The sequence below is a fragment of the Corapipo altera genome, unplaced genomic scaffold, assembly GCF_003945725.1.
Source record: "Corapipo altera isolate COAL_440 unplaced genomic scaffold, ASM394572v1 150, whole genome shotgun sequence".
Classification (NCBI taxonomy): Eukaryota; Metazoa; Chordata; class Aves; order Passeriformes; family Pipridae; genus Corapipo; species Corapipo altera.
The window spans coordinates 3,498,366-3,518,066 of record NW_020884941.1 but is presented as its reverse complement, the minus strand read 5'-3'; the positions used below and the strand labels follow the sequence as shown (position 1 = coordinate 3,518,066).

Below are 19,701 nucleotides of genomic sequence, written 5' to 3'. Positions count from 1 at the left end.
TGTTTGAGAATCATGAATTCTTCTCAGACACATGTGAATATGTGTGCTGGGATACACTCACACCTTTTCTACTACTGATCATGTTATCTTTTAGGTGCTTCTAGAAGGATTTATTTATTTATGCTCAGATAATTCTGTGGAAGATGAAGGCTGGCTGGCTAACAGCTTTGACCTTTTATGCTTTGTAAAGATAGGTACTACACTCTGGTTTACATTCCCTGGGACTTTACCCATCCTCTGTGATTTCTGAGAAATTACTATTAATGATTGGTGGCTGCTGCTAATTTCTGAAATACTCCAGTGTTTTCCATCTGGCTCACTTAGTTTGAAAGCATCTGCTGCATTCAAGAATTATCCAACATAATAGGAAGTTGTCTGAGTAGTCATTTTCCTCTGGTTTTCAGTGATTAAGGAGCCCAATGTTAATATAATTATTTTTTAAAATATATTTAATGTACTGAAAGAAAAGAAGAATGAACATACATCCCTAGATCTACACTCATTTTAGTAGAAATTTCAAATCAAAATAGCTAGCTAATTGTAAGGAGGTATTTACATTTGTTCACCACAGGGAAAAGCACTCATGTCATGCATACATGTGAAACTTAATGTGTTGAGTCACTGTCTATCTTTGCATGCTGAAAAATTAGTGTCATTTCCCCTGATCTGATCTCTCCCTCGCATATTGGTCTAGCAGTTCTTGATTTACATTCTAGTGTTTCCTCTGTCATAACCCACACATCAGAAGTGACCTCCAGGCTTGTGGCAACATTTGGAAATTTGCAACCTTTTTTTCTTCCCTAGATGAGTAATTCAGCCTCTTTGCCACAAATGCAGAAACTTCCTTTAAAAAAAAATATCAAGGGAGCTACTGTAAATGTTTTTCCTGATGTCAACTGGGAGTTCAATGGTATCGATTTGTACCACAGAAGGTTATTAAAGCTTTATAAATGAGTCATTTAAAGCTTGACTGACCTCTCTTCAGATCCTTCTCTTCCCATTTTTTATAATTATATTCTTTCAGCATAAAACCTGTCATCATTAACCAACTGTATAGCTTCCAATTAGGACGCAAATACTGTTCTCCCATTCTTTTTCGAGGTACAGTTTTATTAAGATCTGTTCACTGAAAATGGAAGGTTTTCTTTGTGTGGTAGTGAAAAGCCAACAGAGTGTATCAAATCTGGTTTAAATTCATTGGAATCCTAATAAGCAGAACCTGATCTGCAAGCTGAAGGTTTGCAAAGGGATTTGTCTTGATGAAATAAATTCATAGGAGGCCCTTAGCTGTCTCCTGAACAAGTGCAATTCAGATGGAACAGAAGAAATTTAATTAAATTATCCACTCATCTCAAAGCTGGGACTTTTCCTTTGTTAATTTTCTTTCTTGATCTTATTGATAAAATTAATGAAGCAGAATGCAGTAGAACTACCTAGACAATGGATGCAACATACCTTCTGGTTATGCCATTCCTGTATAGAATCATAGAATGGTTTGGGTTTCAAGGGACCTTTAAAGATCATGTAGTCCAACCCTGCTGCAACGAGCAGGGACATCTTTAACTAGATCACAGAATCAGCTATCAGTATCTTAAGGGGAAATTCAAAAATAATCTTTTGGGCTACAGATTTAAATAGAGTTGCCTGCACTGGAATTGAACACTCAATTATGTTGGCACAATATTAGGGAAAAATGCCAGTTTCCCATCTCGGGGGAATAAAAGTGTTCTTTAGTCATGCAGGGTTGCCTCTGATAACCCCTGATGTAGAAGAACATGGGTTATATCAGGCAGGTTTCAGACATGGGTGGAAGGTTTTCATTTGCCTGTTTGTTCTGAGGTGTGTGTTTTATCCCCCATGACAAAGTCACAGTCCCTGTTTCTGTGCTGTAACAGCTCTCAGCAGAGTAACAACTTAGTTGTGATTGTGATGTAGTCAGCAGCCACTGCTCCACTCTGTCAAGTTATGTCACTTCTCCTGTTCTTCTGTCAACTGCCTTGAAGACCAGGAGTTTTCCTGTCTTAGGCCTAGTTCTTTGATGGATTGTTTATTTGCCATATCAGATCACCTTTCAGAGCATTTGTTGAACAGCATCTTGCACCTGCAGGATAGATGGCATCAGAGATCACTCCTGTAAGTCTTCGCCCTTTAATGGTACTGATTTTTCTGTCCTTTATGAGTAATTTTTACCAGGATTGTTGTTCATGGTTTTCTCTTGTCAATTGACCTTTGCTTGTTTTAGACTCAAAATTATGCTGGGTGCTTTTCAAGGCAAATGGTACAGGAAACCTGGAAAATCTTATAGGGTCTTACAAGCTGAAATGCTGTGTCCCCAGCCTAACTGCTTTTCAAAGTTGACCATTATTACTTTTGAATAAAATTCCAGGATTATATTCTAGGAAGAAATATGATGAGAAATAAACACCTTTTATTAGTGGTTAAGGATCCTGTATTGCACTTGTAAGAGGTTTGCAGAGTGGCTACAGTTTTATGTTGCTGTTACAGAGGCAAGTAACAGCTTGAAGAGTGTGAAGTGGTGCATTCCTTCTTTATCTCTTTTGCAGAGAGGAGTCAGGATAGCACTGGAGCAGTGCTGTCTGACTCCAGTTCCACACAGGATATGTTTAATGAGCCTGCCAGTTCTCAAGACAGCCTGAGGAAAACTTACACAGAGAAGAGGATTTCTACTACCTGTGCTGATACACCAATGAACAGCAAAGAGACCCTGGGGTCTACAGAGGAAAAGGGTATGCCTGATTTAATAGATAATGTCAGTTGGAATATATCATCAAAATATTTCTTCTGGCTTGCAGAAGCACTGAAATGTGCTGCACTGTGACTGAGAATTTTAACTGGGTGCTATTGCTGCATATGTGTGTGTAACTTAAATTTGGAACTGTGCTTTGCTTATGTGGCCACCAATCCAATTTGTTCTATCTGTTAAATCTTACAAAGAAAGGAATAATGATGATAAACTGCTGTCTATGGTGGCCCTTTGACTGACTTGCCTTCTTTTAGGTTATTTAGTTTTTCTTCAGTGTTTCAAATCTCTAAATAATTTACGGAGTAGTTATTTGAAGATAATCTCAAAACAAGACATTTTTACTTTTCCCAGGTATAGATGTGTTTTTGTTCTGGCCCAGCAGCAGCAGATATTCAGTTCATAGAAGAGAACTAGTGGAATTAGATGTTTTATTCCACTGGATACTTCATTTCAGTGGAGAACTAGAATTGCTCTCTACCAGATTTTTCCATATATAATAGTACTAAATGTTCTGTGTTCCACTGGAAAAATTGTTTTAAAGTCCATTAGCTGGAATTTCCCTTTGTCTGAAGTTTGTACAGTTGGATATGGCAGTAGATAGACAGGCTGGACTTCAACAGGGAAAGACAAACACAACCAATGTCTAAATTTTTCCCACCTTTCCAGGTTGTGGCTCTTTGTGGGATGTTAAGTCTTTTTTGCCAGTTTATACTGAAGTGTTTTCCAATTTCATAGATCCAGAAACAGTGGTGTGTGGGTAGTCCTGGTTTACTTGCCTGATCTCCCTAGGAACAGCCTCCAAGCAGTCATCTTTTTGTTTGTAGAGTCAGATTACCTTGGTCTCTTGTTTTTTTAAAAATACTTTACTTCAGTCTTGCCTAAGCTAGGGAAGCCTGTGTTCACGTTTGCATCAATATGCTGAAATAGATGCCAGTTCCTAGTTTTGTAAAATAGTATTTCCATAATCACTAAATCCAGTAGCCTTTTGGGTAGTAGACCAAAAACATGGCTCTTTTTCAGACTTGCAGTGAGTTGTGTCATTGTCATCAGCTGTCTGTCAGAACAACTGCCAAATGCATTCTTACATTAGTGATGTTTATTAGAATAGATTTCTTTCCTTTAAGGTACCTATATTATAAAATTATAATGGATACAGACATTGTGCAAGCAAATTTTGAAAAATTTTGAGTTCTGGAAAACATGTTTGACTCAAAAGTTCAGCATTATCAGAGAAGAAGTTATGGAGCAGCTTTAGAAGTACACTTTAGTGTATCTCTACACTATCTACTAGGAGATAAGATCTAATGTAAGAGGCTCTTTATCCTAGCAAAGACAAAGACATGGTAAACTTCCATGACTAAAAATCAAAGTTAAAGAAATTAATCTTCATGTAGCATGCATGTTTTCAGCAATAATGATTAGTTAACAGAAAATGTGGAAGCTCCCATTGTCACAGATGTTTTCTGCAGTAAGATCTGGTATCCTTCAAGAAAAGATGGGTCAGTTGAACTGTGAGTTATCAAGGTAATCACAAAAATGTTTAGAGGGAACTGTAGGCCCTACACTATGCAGGAGACCAGGTTAGCTGCTGATGATCATTTTGTCCAAGGCTATATTGTACTCTGAATTGTGCTCTCCTAGTCAGATGTTAAGAATGATACCTTTCTTTTGGCAGAGTGGTTTTAATTTTCTGTTCCTTTCTCTGCAATAGAAATTACTGAATTTACTCTTTTGTTTTGGTATTTTCCCTCCTCCTCTCCCATCTTCCAAGAGTGTATAAAGTCCTGCATTGTGTAAGGTGTGCTGAATTCATACTATTGCTCAGGGAAAAACCCAGATGAAGACAATGGAGAGATAAAACAGTGTGTGGCTCTGTTAGTGAGTTGAAGGTTACTATTCAGTGAATGTCAGGAATAGTAATTTTTTTTTTTCAGGAACCCCTCAATATTTCTCTCTGTACTTTAATGAAGAAAAGGCTTACTTTTTGTCATATTTAATTTTTGTCCTTTTGTATATTTCATTTGCCATTTGGTAATGGCAATTTCATTGTCACTTCTCTCTTAACATTCCAGGAAAGTCAGAAGAGCTCCTGGAGAGCTCAGAATCCTACAACCCTGCTGAGCCTACCGGCCAAAAACTTGTGGTGGATCCTCAGTCTGCTTCTGGCAATCCCATCAAAGCTGCAATCCCCCCACCCTCACAGTGGGACTGCAAAAAGAAGGCTGAACCTTGTGGAGATGCGTCCGAGTTCCCTCACGGCCTCCCCGCGGACCTGGAGGAGCAGCGGAAGTTCCTGACGGAGCAGTGCATCGCCTCCTTCTGCCTCTGCCTCAGCCGCTTCCCCCAGCACTACAAGAGCCTCTACAGGCTGGCCTACCTGTACACCTACAGCAAGACACACAAGGTGAGCAGAGCACTGAGAGAACTGCTGTGTTTATTGCCCACTCTGTTGTCATTTGGACTAATTCAGTGTTAAAATACAGCAGATGAGCTTGTTTAATGCAGTTTGGATTGGAAGGCTGTGGGAAGTCTTCAGCTCCTAGGTTGTCTGACTCATGTGTGAGGTCAACTGAGTAGAAAATTTCTTTTTTTTATTACTGGACTAAGTAAATTTTTGTCATTCAGCAGAGAATTACATTTTAGATACGACACATAAATTCAGATGTTCTCATAAAAATGATGGCAATTATTTATTTTACTGAATAAGTAGGCTGAAAAGTGACTTGGAAGCAAAAATTCTTCAGTATTGGTGTGAACACATCATGTGACAGAGATAAACTTTCTGGGTACTTTGGGTCTTTGTTAGTAAAATGTGTAGGAATAGTACATTGAAATTATCAGAAAATTATCAGTTATTTTACTAATTGTCATAATCAAGGTTTGAATTTTGTATTTGGAAGTCTTTTGTTAGGTCATATGCTGCTCTACATGGCTTCCTGAATTCTCTTCCCCACCAGTATTGAAGCTTGTGTGAATAATAGGGAAGGGAAACAAATCATACCCCTGGGCTCAGAGTAGAAAACATGTCACCAACACTGAGCTCGAGCATGTCTTACCAACCTCCTGGAAGGTGATGAATGTTCCATTTGGCTGTACAGTGATTATCCAGAAAAATATTACCCTTTTTCATAGAGACCTTGTTTTGAAAACATTCTTATGCTGTTTGTATGTAACAGTTGTTAATTTTTCCATGGAGCTGATCATTAATAAGAGCCTTAGATTCCTGCAATCTGTCATTACTTTTGCTGACATGATTTTGTATCAACATTCAACAAAAAAAGCTGCCTGTTTTCAATTTATTCGTTCAAATAGCATGTCCTTGCCTGAGGAACTACTTGCAAAATATTTTCTTCTATTATTTTTCCCTGATGAAGCCTTCTCTTTTGCTTTTTATATCTCTCTTCCTTTATAAATATCAATTTAATGATGGTTTTCTATATGAAATACACATTGTTGTCTGAATCTGTTTCCTCTTGGAACTCAGAAAAATTGAATCCTGCCTAGTTGACCCTAGTAGTTACCAGGCTGACTTCAACTGCCCTTTTTGGGTTTTACTGTTCTTTTTTTTTATTACTTATCTACGTAACAAACAACCACTTGACTCTTCCTTTTTATATATGTATAGTACATATTTCATGGGATTTAATTTTCTTCCTTTCATGACTCATTCAGGTTCAATGTCAAATGCCTGTGTTTTCATGGCACACTAGTATGTCTTTAGTGGGATTTAGACTCCTGAATGAACTTAAAACACAAAATGGATCTATATATTTTTAGCAGTAACTGGAGTAAGAAGTAGGCTTACATATACTGATGTTAAACCTGATTTTAAAAGTGAGATAAATTATATCAGGTCGAGTTGTTGCAGGGGGCAGAGTGGTAAATTTTAGAAAACTGAAATTAATTTTTAAATGAATATAACCATCTTGGAAAATTCAGCATTTACGTAGCAGTGCCAGGAATTTGCATGAAGAATTTAGACTGATGGCCAAAATTCATGGTTGGCTGGGAAAGGAGAGGATTGGCAGGTCTCCACAGTGCATAGAAAAACAAGTTTTCCATATGCAATCTGTTTTCTCCTATTTTACAGTATTCCTGGTTTTGCTGTTGGAAGATTAGTAAAAATAGTTGTTGAGTGCTTTTTTTAACATCGTTTCAAAATCTTTGAACATTTTGTTTGGCTATGTGTTCTGTTGGGTTTTTTTTCCCCTGAAAAATCCATCTCACTATTTGGAGGCTATTTCTCTTCGTTTTATTCTGTTACCAGAGCAAATTTGTACATAGCTGTTTTTTGTTGGAATAAACGTGCAGGAAAGTAAGGGTGAATTTTCAGAAGTTACTTCAGTTTCCCATTCACCTTTTCTTGAAGTAAAGTCATCATCCTTTGTGATTTTTACCTCCAAAATGAATGTTGGCACAGTTTGGAGGGAGAGGTTAGGACTTGGCAAGACACTGTTTGTCAGTGTAATTAAGAAGTTTTGTGAAAAGTATTTGCCTTATGGCCCTTAGGGATTAGTATGGGGAACTGGTCTGATACTCTGCAACCAGCAGGTTGTCAGGAAATAAAAATATTTACTTATGTGCTTTTTTAATCTCAAAATAAAAAAATACCCTGTAACTCCTGAAAGAATGTGCTCATGGATACTGTGTGTATGACTTAGGGTTTTTAAGTTTGTATCTTGTAGAGTGCCTGTTATTAACAGAGCCTTTAATGTGGAAATTAATGTCAGGTATGACACAAGGTCAGTGGCATGACAAGTTAGTCAAACTAGGCATAATACATGCGTGTAAAAATTATAAGATTATATATTTGTAGGCTTAATATATACGTAGAGACACAGATAATGTGTAGGCATAATAGATGTGACCATTTCAAGCAAAATCAGTTTGGTAATAACAGTTCATTCAAAAGGCTGCCCTTCAAGGTCAGTAGTCTTTTTATTTTGCTTTTATTTGATGCAGGAGTACGAGGAGCTTTTTGAGACAAAGCCTTCTAATGGACTGTGAAAGAAAATAGAGGGAAGGATTAAGGTATAAGTGGAGTGTTTTGTTCCCCTCTCAGCAACACTTCCTGGAGTTTTCAGGTTAGGTGAAGGTGCTTCTGACACCACTGATTTAAGAGGTATCCTTCCCAGGTGACTCAGAGTTCCACTTGGTTGACCATAAGAGATTTTCCTTTTCCACTTCAACTTTTTTTTTCAAGTTATTGTAGCATGTCAGTCATCTTGTCTTTGAATCTTGGGGTGATAAAGATGTGGGAGGCAACAGCTGAACTGGAAAGAGTATTTCATAATTGCCCTGAGTCAGACAGCCAAATCCAGCATTTCAGGCTGGTAAGCAGTGTGCCAAGAAGAATAAATCCTTTTTGCTATGTCCTGGATCCCTTCACCCACTCCTAATAACTTCATCAGCTAAAAACCAAGCAGAGCAGACTCTGTGAAATCTAATGAGCTGAGACCTGCTCAGGCGTATTTACTGGGAATAACTGATCATGCTGATTTAAGGAGAAGGGTAGTGGAAAATCTGTAACTACATCTTTTATTCCTATTAGTTTTGATTGTGTGAAGTTACCGTGTAATTGCCCCATTTGTCTGAATGATCTTTTCTCCTCCTGGCTGGGTTACTGCCATCATCTTGTTCAATAAAAGCCTGTGAATTATGTGTACCAAACACATGTCTGTGGATGGTCAGTGCAATGTGCACAGAGGATCACCAGAGCATGATGCTACAATTAATGATCTCTTAACCTTTTCATTTTAAAACTTTGATTGGAGAATACATCCGTAGCTAAAATTTCTTTAGACTGGGATTTTACATTTAGGCTTTGTGGTGGGGTGGTAACTTCCTTAAAGGTTTTGTTTTCCTTGAATTTTTATGTGATAGTTTTAATGTAAGATTCAGATTGCCACACATTAGGCAATTTTTGCCTCATTTTCACACTCGGAATTAACTTACATTTCTGATGACTATGATTGGCATAAAGGAAGGCACTTATGTGCCTGGATCTTGGATGTTATGATAGGCTTATTTTTGCTAGATTCTGATTTTATTCAAAACAGTATGACATTTTTGGAAGAACAGATTTTTGTAGGTTCTTTTGTGCTGCATTTTCTTCTGTATGTATATCCCAGTATTTTGCAGGATTAGGTTAATAGGATTACAGAAATACATATTAGGAAAGAAGTTCTGTAGAGAAAAGTTAGTATACAGTTAAGTTTACACAGTTTGCTTTCTTCAATCTTAATTAAATTTGACACTCAGCAATAATAATTAAATTTACTGATTTCCCTGACTAGCCAGGAAGTACCTTGTGATCTTTATGAGTGAACATGTATTTGTTCCATACCAAAAGAAAGCTATCCAGATCCCCTGGACTGTCCTGCAGTGTAATCATGAAGGCCCTGTGTAAGTACCTATGTCAGCTCTCTGAATGAAGGATTTTTAACATCTGTAAATATCTGGTTAGTATTTCCAGCATTCAGCTCTCTCGCACATGAATCTGTAATCAGCATTTTGCTAGAGGGGATGCTCCAATTCTGGTAAGACATTGGAGATTTCTGCATGATTACTGTCATTAGGACAAAAGCACTGATGATTGAGCAGAGCTTTTACTGTTTCACCAGAGCCTCATAAAGAAAATAATCTGGAATATGGGATGAGAACTTTGCTACTACCACCTCCCTCCCCCCCCAAAAAAAAAAAAGATATTACAGCTGGAATATGATTCTTGGATGGACATGACTTAATCAAATTTATGACTCACAGAAGCGTATTTCCAGCCCACAGAACACAAGCCAGAGTTCAACATTCTCATTTGCCTCTATGAGCCAAACATCTTCCTCTTTCTTTTATCTTCTCTGTTGCGAAGTTGTCTGTAAAAAAGCCAGTCAAACGCTACTTTCTAACACTGAAATAAAAGAATTAAGGAAAGCAAAACTTCCATTGGTGAAGCCTCACAATTAATAATTGTCCCATCTGTTGGTAACATTCTGCCTGGAGCCAACAGCTGTCCCTGGTTCTCAGCTGCACAAGAGAGGCTCATGCATTGTACTCATAGAAGGGTAGTGCTTTTATGAATTTTTGGTTGTTGTTTATCATTTAGTCTCCTACCCGTACTTTCTTGTTAACTCACTGTGCACTATTAACCGAATTTGACGATGATCATGGAATTTTTCAGAGAGGTTAAGTGAAATTACATGGAGAGCAATGGCTGAGTAGAGGTAAGAGGCCTAAATTCACCACCCCGCTAAAAGAAGGCCGCAGTTTAAGCCTAAAGGTTGCCTCTCTTGTGAGGCCTGAGTGCTGGCAGGAATTCCCTGCTGGTTAGCCTGAGGGAAGACCTGAGGGACAGCTTCCAGAGTATATGGGGAAAAACAAGGGAGGAAAAGGGGAGGGCCAGGGGGCAGTGAGAGGCCTGGTGTGCAGGGGAAGGCTGCAGGATACCCAGGACCGTGAGTTCCACTGTTTGCTGAGAAACTTTATATTTTTATATATAAATTATTTCATATTGAGCATTAACCAAAAAATTAGGATGTTTTAAATATACCTACATTTCAGGTTTCTGCAGGTGACAGGAGATAGAGGGTGGATATCAGCAAAGCAAAGACAGGTTAAAAAAAATACAAGATTGCAAAACTGCATGATTTGAGGCTGGATTCAGCAGCTGTAGGAGCCTGGCCAGTCTCTGGGCTTGGATGCTTGCTCTGAGCAGCAAACTGGCCTCTCTCTCCTGAGGGATATCTTCTCCAGGTCACACGCCTTTCAAAATACTGTTGGGACAGCAGCTACGTGGAAAATGAGAAATGACACTGTAGGTTAATAAATAAAACCAAGTGAGTGCTTTGTACTTTTACCTGTGGTGGCATTTCCATCCCCTGCCTGCAGCTCACCAGCCCTTCTCTGTCCACAGAACCTGCAGTGGGCCCGGGACGTGCTCCTGGGCAGCGGGATCCCCTGGCAGCAGCTGAAGCACATGCCTGCACAGGGCCTCTTCTGCGAGAGGAACAAGACCAATTTCTTCAACGTAAGTTTATACAGCTGATAAACACACCCCTTCCATTCTCAGCCCTCACTGCAACACCTGTTTCTCATTTGAAGGGTTTGTGAAGGGACCGTAATGTGAAATTCCACACAGGCACATTAAACAAGCCATGAGCGGCTAAAGGAAAGGAGAATTGTGTTACAGACATATTTACTGGGCAAATGTGCCTCTCTTGAAGGGGACATTAAAGGATTATTTCTCATGAGCTTGAAAACATGGGGAGAGAAGCACCAACATTTTTCAGTTATGCATCATTTACCATATGGTTGAGCCCTCTATAAAAATTCTCATTTTGTTCATCTTGATTATCCTCTTGTCTGTCGTTTCTCAACTAGACTTACACTTCTCTTGACAAAAAAATATTGCTAGTTGTGCTAAGCAATCTCCTGCAACTGAAGGAGCTTTCTCGTATTCCCCTTTGTTGTAGCATGGCTCAACAGAAAGAGTCTTTCCAAGTCCCACAGTGAGGTAGCAGCACTGTCACAAAGACTGTCCCCATGTCTGTGATATCTTCCACGGGGGTGTCTGTGCCTCTCACTGACATAGGACACACAACACTTCTGAGACTTACATAAGCATTTATCTATCAGATTCCCTGCTGTGATTGCCACTTACACACTGCTGTTGTCTTTGGTGTCTTTGGCTTTTTGTGGTATGTTCTAGGTTTTTGTGCCATCTGTTCTTTTGAGATAGGATTCTGTAGCAATTCTGTCTCACAGTGCATGGTGAGAGCCTGGAGATGGTCTGTTTGTCATTCTGGACTATGTTATAGTCCATATCTGCTATATGGTTGCCTGTGATTGCAGTGACAGAATTTTATGTCTCTGCTTTCCCATCTAGTGCTTCTGTTTTAATATTGTAATTGTGAAATTTATTTCCATTTTATATCTGTTAACATCTATCTTCATTTTTGCTGTATGTTGTGTTAATTAGCACCTCTGTGCAGACCTCTGTTAAGTATAAAGTAAGTGCTCTCCTCTGATTATAATCCCTCAGATGGGTTAAATAACTAAGGAATACTGACAATGGCTCAAAATTGTATCATGGATCAGTCTGCAAATGGGGTTTTCTATATCATTACATCTTTCTGGAGAGAACTTTTGATTAACAAACACTGTCAGCCAGTAAATAAGTACCATCCAATCACCCCCCTCCCACACCCCCATGGTGGGATGGAGAGAAGAATCAGAAAAAAAGGTAAAGCTGAGGTAAGAACAGTTAAATAATTGAAATAAAGTATTAAAATAGTTATAATTAGTAATGTAAGGAGAAATTATCCACAATACAGTTTACTCACCACTTGCTGAGCAATGCATAACCCGTTCCCAAGAAGCAATTGGCCTCTCATGACCAGCTCCCTCCAGTTTATACACTGGGAATGATGTTCTGTGGTATGGAATAGCCCTTTGGCCAGTTTGGATCAGCTGTCCTGGCCACGCTCCCTTCCAGCTCCTTGTGCACTTCCTCACTGGCAGAACCTGGGAAACTGATTTCTAGTAAGCACTGCTTAGCAACAACTACAACATCAGTGTCTTATCAACATTATTCTCACACTGATTCCAAAACACAGTGCTGTACCAGCTTCTAGGAAGAGAATTAACTCTGTCCCAGCTGCAAGCACGGCACAGCCTGATAGGGTTGTGACCTGATTGATGGCTACATGGCTTTGTTCTGGTTATTTCCCTGCATTATCTGCCAGCTTTCCCTGCAAGAATCCTGCAGTGTGATTAGCTCTTCAAACTAGTGAATGCTTTGGCTCAGATTCACATAACACAAGTATTCTTGTAGAAATTAATGGAATTACTCAACATGCTTCAAGCCAAGTGTGAACTTTGCATGATCAAGGTTGAGTTGTTCATCACTGCAGGGTTAAGTGTCAAGAGTATCCTATGTTTTAATGTATGAACAAGATGAGCAGTAGGGAACTGAGAAGTGTGTATAAGGGAGTGTTTCTACTTGAAAAATGTGAATTACCACATTAAGAGAGATCAGTGGTTGACCTAAATCATGTCTAGTTTTTGAATGCTAATGCTAGCTAATTTAACTTAGATTCCACTGTATCCCTAGGTGGAATTTTCCAGCATTATTTCAAAAAATAATTATTCTGTGCTCTGTGCGTTGATATTTTTGTACTCTGAAGGATGAAAAGTGTAGCTACTAGAAGGATACTCTCAAGGATGTAGTATAGCTGCTAGACAGCTGTATAATAATTCTATTTTGTAAATCAACAAAAACTTAATTCCCATAATTAATGTCTTTAATAAGAAATGAAATACACTTTGAAATAAAAAACAACTTTCAACAAAAGATATCTACAGAAAACCACGGGACTTAATTCTTTTGTATCATGATATATGATATATGATATATGATATATATATGCTGGCCCAGTGCTATATATTGGCAACAGTGTTAGTAAAGGGAGAAGATGTTTGATAATTATGTTCTCAGTTTGAACTTGGGTCTGCCAACAGATGAAGACATTGTTAGTCTGGAGTCCTCCATGTAGACCACTGCCTCCAGGCTTTAGGAATTTCTGGGGGTTGAACTCCAGTGTGTCTCAGCTGTGGGGATGGTGTGGTACACACACAGAATGCCTCACACAGCAAAAAAGTTTGTTGAGACCTTTGTGAATCAGTGCTAACGTCTTGACTTATTCCTGCATGCAAGTAGGTTGGTCCTCCTGTTACCAGGTACAGTGTACATCATGAGTTTAGCATGATAAAATATATTGTTGGTCTCATTTTCTACCCAGTTATATTTTAAAAATCCTCTTCAAGTAACACTATGTGGAGCCCGTGGCAGTAATCCAGTACAGACGACACAGAGAGAGCACAGTGAGAAAATCCAGATCTGAGAGAGAAAGGGCTGCAAGTGCCCATGACAAGAAGCTGGTAGTGTCAGCTGACATTCCAGAATTGGACAAACTGAAATCTGTGAACAACTTGGAAAAAACCCTCTGAGTGCTGCATTGACCTTGTCTGGGTTAAACCTCAACTAGTCTGTTCTCATGCAAAGCTCCAGCCCGGTGGTGGGTAAGTGACTGTTCTGCACCATCTGGGTCAGTGCTCAGAACACACACTGGTGTGTCATCCCTTGTACAGATGGTGTTGCAGCCCACTGTCCCAGCTACTGTCTTCACACAGAGAGATGGGTGATAAAACACAAATTATAGCACTCTACAAAAGTAGTCACATCTAATCTTGGAAATTAAATGGCCAACCTTAAGATTTTCTAAGCATATTAATGTCCCTCAGGGTTATTTTCAACAGAAATCCTTTGCCTAGAGTGTTTATTTGCTTCCATGAAATGCATTTGGTATTATTTTGTGAGAACTCTTCAGCCTTCGTGATACAAAAGAATTAAGTCCAGTGGTTTTCTGTAGATATTTTACTATTGGAATACTTTTTTATCCTGGAGCAAGTAGCAGTGGTGTTTTTAATCTCTTGTACAGAAGATTCAGGGTTGTTGAAATTACAGCTGACTCAGTTTTACAAGTACAAACAACATAGTGTGAAAGAGAAAGCTAGCAGCTCCTCCCAGACATACTCCTAGCAGAATTATTTATGAAATGTTTATGACAGCACTGTATGAAAAGAAATAAACCTGGGTAAAGCTGTCTGGTTTTGAATTTTACTGCAGAACTGCTGGTCTGGATCTGTGTGTCATGACCTCTTGTATAATTTGTTAGCTGTCACTCAGCTGTGACTGAAGTGAGCAAAAAAGGCATGTTCACTTAGCCTGATTTCTTCTCATTTGACTTATTAGAATAATAAGGGTGCTCAGAATTTCCCTTTTTCAATTCTAAGAAAAATTATCCTTACTGCATTATTGTACCTATTTGTTTCCCAAGCAGAAAAGAAAGGCCCCAATTTTCTAGGAGAGGAGATTTTGCATGTTCATGGCTCTGCTGTGATGGCAATCATTATATGAATGAATACTGCTGTTAGACTTACAGGAGTTTTAGCTAAGTTCCTAGAAATTACTGCTAAGTCTGTTTTGTTTGGCCAGTTACACATTTCTCTATAAACTTGCATGTACAGGTGCACTCCTGTGCATGCTTTTCTCCTCTTCTTTGTCTCAGTGTGAGTGTAAATATATACAGAGACTTTTTTTTTTTTTAAAGATGGAGCCAGGATGGTTTCTATGGTAACTAAATTAGAAATTAATTCACAAGGAGAAAAAAAATCCTCAAACATTGCTTTATATAGTAGGGCACTTCTTTAATGTATTCAGATTTCATGGTTGAGCTCCATGTACCAGCAAGTTCTCCATATGGTTTAATATACACTATTTGTATTTTCCTGGCACATCTGCTGTGGTAATAATAATCTGTTGTAATAAAGATCTTGATGTCCATCTTTGGTAACTGTTCCCCACATACAAAAGCTGTGCATGCACACTATATGCTACAATGCAGACATTGATGTGCATGAAGTCTTGCTGCAAAGTGTTACAGATAATTGTTCTGTTTTTAATTCCAAGAGCAATGCAGTATGTTTGTTCTCTGCTGTAGCCCTGAAGCTCTTCATTCTGTGGTCTGAGCAGGGTCAAACTAAGGTGGGAGCACCCACTGGAAGCCAGAAGCTGTGAGACAGGAGTGATTTCACTTTGTTCATACCAGATGTGACTGGGCACTGACAGGGGACCTCTGCTGAGCAGAATGGCAAGTTCTGGACACTGAGTAGTTGCAGTTGCTAGAGGTAGTTCTGATTACACAGCATGGTGATAACCACAGTGGGAGCTTTCTCTGTTACTCTTCCTGTACAGCAGGTTCTTTCCTTAGTTGTGTTTCAGGTTAAGAGTCTGTCTGTCTGTCTGTCTGTATTACCAGAGGAAAGTTGATTCTGAAAAGGGACAGCAGGGTGCAAGGCTGACTGTCTGGGGATTCTGTGCAGCTAGAGCCATACAGGTGAATTTGAGGTGCAGGATATTATGAAGTCTCTACTATAGGGGACAAAAAGGCAACATGCCTCAGCTCTCCTGGAAGCTGGGCAGTTATATCAAGGAAGTCTCATTATATGCCTCAATTAGTTTTATACCTTCCCTTAGACATACATTACTGGTCACTGTCAGAAATATGGCATTGAGTGAGTATTTGGGATTTTCTTTGGATCTGATAGAGCTGCCTTTTGTTTCTCTCCCATCTCCTGACATGTAACCTCAGCACTAATGGTTCCCATGACTTGAATTAAAATGAAAGATTTGTTACAGAATTTAATGTCTCCGTTAGAGGAAACTGGCTATACATCATCCAAGGGAAGAGGAAAATCCATAAAGGGTGGTCTGAACCTATTCTAGACATTCGTTTTACACAGGTTGGGGTCACTGTTAGTGCTGAAGAACCTCCAAATACCACACAGTGCCAAGGGGCAGCTTTTCAAAGTTGCTTGAGGCAACCTGACTGAAACCTCAGGTTCAGCATTTCCTGCCATGTACTTGAAAAAGTTGAAGCTGGAGGCAACAGCAGATTAAAATCACTTTCCTAGAACTCTTACACTCTGCCTTCCTTCCTGTCCTTGGCTGGTGACAGATCTGAGTTACTCTCCCTCCTGCTCATAGTTGGTGTGTATCTTTTCAGTTGGCAAATGTACTTCCAACTCCTAGACATCTGCTATGTGGAACATGAGCCTTCCAACCAAACTAGTGCCATTTAAATCAGACTGGGGGGAAAGAACTTGAAGAAACATGTGCATCCATGTGAGCTGAGATGGTGCCCCTCAGCATGGTGAGAGTTGGAGTTTATTCATGTATGGGGGCTCTAAGGGAATTAATGGCAATATTTTAGTTTGATCGTGATTTGTTGCAACTTTTTGAAAAAAAAGTCAGTCTTTTTAGTGCTTAAACCCTAATGAATGTTTAAATGTTAAAAATGAGTATGAGGGGTTGCCAACTCAAGTTTTAAAAAAAAAAAAATCAGAAGTGACATCCCAGAATTCACAAGGATTTAGTTATTCAGTTTTGCCCTTCTTGCTTCTGAGTGTTTTGGATGCCACTTTTATGCAACCACAAGGAAACAGAAACCATAAAGGAATAATTAAAAAACAAAAAAAACCCCCAGTCCCCAAAACTTTGATTCCAGCAATTAGATAATGCTTGAAAGAAGTTATTAGTACCATTTAATAGGTGATATGCAAAAACAAGTGTCTAAAAAAGGTGACCTCCACCATTAACACTGACCTTCTGTGTAGTTGCACAAAACAAAATAGTAACAATACCATAATGACAACACATATGAATAGCCTAATATTTTTATGCTTTTTTTCTTTTTTCTTTTTTTTATGCTTTAGTAGGTAGATAGGGGCATCTGGGCAGAGGATGGTTAAATCCCTACCTAATTTAAAAGATAGAATTATCTTTAATCTCCTCAGGAGATGGCCATATTGTAGCCATGAAATATCAGTGTTTTCCCTGGGCAGGAACAGGCCCAGCAAGAGCGAGTGCTCTGCTTTGTGAAAGGGCCCTTCAGTAAATGCAGATTCTCACTGCTGGCTTTCCACTGACTGTGAGCTGTTCAGATGTTAAGTAAAAGACATCTCTCTGCTATACATTTTCTTCTTGTGCTGGGAAGAGCAAGGTGCTCTGTGAAATGATTTGACAGTTTAGGAGCTCGGCCTGTCAGCAGTGCTGGTGTGCGGTCAGGAGGCTGCAGGGAGCCTTTGCTGCAGAGGTGCTGGGGGAGCCAAGGCTTTGTGGGTCATCCAGTACCTCTCCTTAAGCAGAGATAACGCAGACCTTGCTGTTCTGCCTCGGAGAGATGCTGGAGCTGACACACTGCCTGCCTGCCTGGCTTCCTCGGGAATTTTAACAAGCATTTCATCGCTTTTCCTACGTTCCTGAATAATGACATTATAAAACTATTGTTCTTCATCTGTGTGAGGAAACCATTTCTGGTGTGGTGAAGACATATTTGTGTGGAAAACTGCTGAGGAATAAATGAAAAACCCTCCAGGAGTCCCTTCTGAGCCAAATGATTGTATAATTCCATGCTTAATTTGTAAATACAGTCAGCTGTATAAATGGCAGATATTTTATGGTTACAGTACAAGCTAAAGTTTGGATGACTGAAGAATGAAAACAAATCAGTGTTTTCCCATCATCTTTTTCTTGTTTTTCTTCCTTTTTAGCCTCTGTTAATTTTCTCAATTTCCCTTCACTGTATCTTCTGTAGAGCAACAGAGGTCAGAGGTGTAATGCTTCCAGCACTCATCATTGAATGCCCCTTGGGCCACAGGATAGAGAAACTCCTACTGAAAAAAATCATTGTCTTACCTGCCTGCAGATTCAGGAAGGCATATTTGCATTGATTAAATATAATTCATATATACAAGGTTATTTTGGCATCAAATCTAGAAACATTTTTTTAATGAACACTTAAATTTTGTTTAAGTTGGCTCATTAAAATGCTTAATGAGGTGATAGCCTGGCCCTTCTCTCTAACCATGACTGGAAGTCAATTTTATAAAAGTGATTGTAGGAAAGAGAATTAGTGGCTCTGACTCTACTGAATTTACTGAGATTTTTGTGTTTGAAACAGGCACGGTTTCTACCTGGAAAAAGATAGCTTTTCAAAAATCCACATATTTTAGTCAAGTAAGCGTATTAATTTCCATTGTTTTTCTTGTCTAGCTTGGCAAATGGCTTCCACTGGGGAAAAGGGAAGCAGGAAAGGGTGATACTAATTGCCCCTATAGTCAGAGTTAAAATTAAATTATTTCTTTTCTGACTTTACCCTTGATAGTTGTTCTTTTGCCAATAGCAAGCCAGTTTTTGTCTTTGCCCCTTTCTTTCACTTGTAAGGTTAATGTAATTCTACTCATACGTCTCCTGTCCAGATTTTCTCACATTTTAATTGAAAGAATGCTTTTAGTAGGTACAGATGGGTTTGTTCTGTGATTCTCCCTCACTTGCTGTCATGTGCTCACTCTCTTATGCAAATTTAATACCAACTAGGAACCAGAGGTAAGCAAGGAGTTAACTGTGCAAGTGAAACTTTCATAGTGATTGGCTTGAGACCAGAAACCCAGTGAGCAATGAAGTCTTAAAGCTGCCTATAAAAAGCTAGATAACTTTTTCAACCTCTGCCCAACATGTTATTTACAGTTCTTCACTCCATCCTCTTGGAAAAACAGAACTCATCAGTGAAAAATGTCCGTCGTTCACAGAGTTTTCTGCCTCAATATATACAGGCTGTTCTTTCTGGCTAACTTTGCAGGCTTCCAAGACCCAGCTAGTAAAGATGCCAATAAATCTAAATCCCTGGAGATACAAGCATGGGGTTTTGTGCTGTCGTTTGTGCCAGTGGATATTAAACAGCTATTTTTTTCCATTCTGTTTCCCTAGGAAAAGTTTCTCCTTTTGTTGGGTGGATGAATTTCTAGGCAAGGTAGGCTAGGGAACAAATAACCCTGAAATAAGTGAAGCTGTGGCTTTGTAGAAGAGAGAATGTCATGGAGGTTGTAGTGTGTTACTGAACATAAAGCAGTTGGTTTTAAAGCTGGATCTTGAAAGTTTAACAGCAACTGTTCCACCCACTCTAAACAGTATTTGAAAGGTGGAGGGTTGCTGGAATACTGTGTGATGAGTGTCCTTTTACAAATGTGTAGTGGATAAATCCATAATTTGATTTTTCCATCTGCCAGCTGTGTATCAGATACGGGTGGGAGAGCTACCTTTAGACACTTAATGGGGTTAGTTTTAAACTTAGGTTGGGTTCTTTCCTCTTAAAAAAATCTAAATAGGATTTTAAAAAAACTAAATAGATTTTTAAATGCAGTAGGTGAGCAGAATTTTAAAGATGGTGATTCATGCAAGGCCTTTAAAATACACAGGTTTATATTGTATGTCTGGTATCCAGTTATCAGAATAGTTTTTGCAGCTTCTTACTATGAGGTAT

At 39.0% G+C, this 19,701-nt stretch overlaps 1 protein-coding gene across 6 annotated transcripts in view; it reads left to right on the top strand.

Moving 5' to 3' along the window:
• Nucleotides 1-19,701, top strand: part of CABIN1 (calcineurin binding protein 1) — a 110,699-nt gene that overhangs the window by 38,020 nt on the left and 52,978 nt on the right. For all 6 annotated transcript variants that reach the window (XM_027661724.1, XM_027661725.1, XM_027661728.1 and 3 more), the window contains 3 exons: nucleotides 2,565-2,747; nucleotides 4,831-5,168; nucleotides 10,674-10,787. In XM_027661724.1, the coding sequence (XP_027517525.1) occupies nucleotides 2,565-2,747; nucleotides 4,831-5,168; nucleotides 10,674-10,787 (635 nt within the window). The remainder of the gene's footprint in view (nucleotides 1-2,564; nucleotides 2,748-4,830; nucleotides 5,169-10,673; nucleotides 10,788-19,701) is intronic.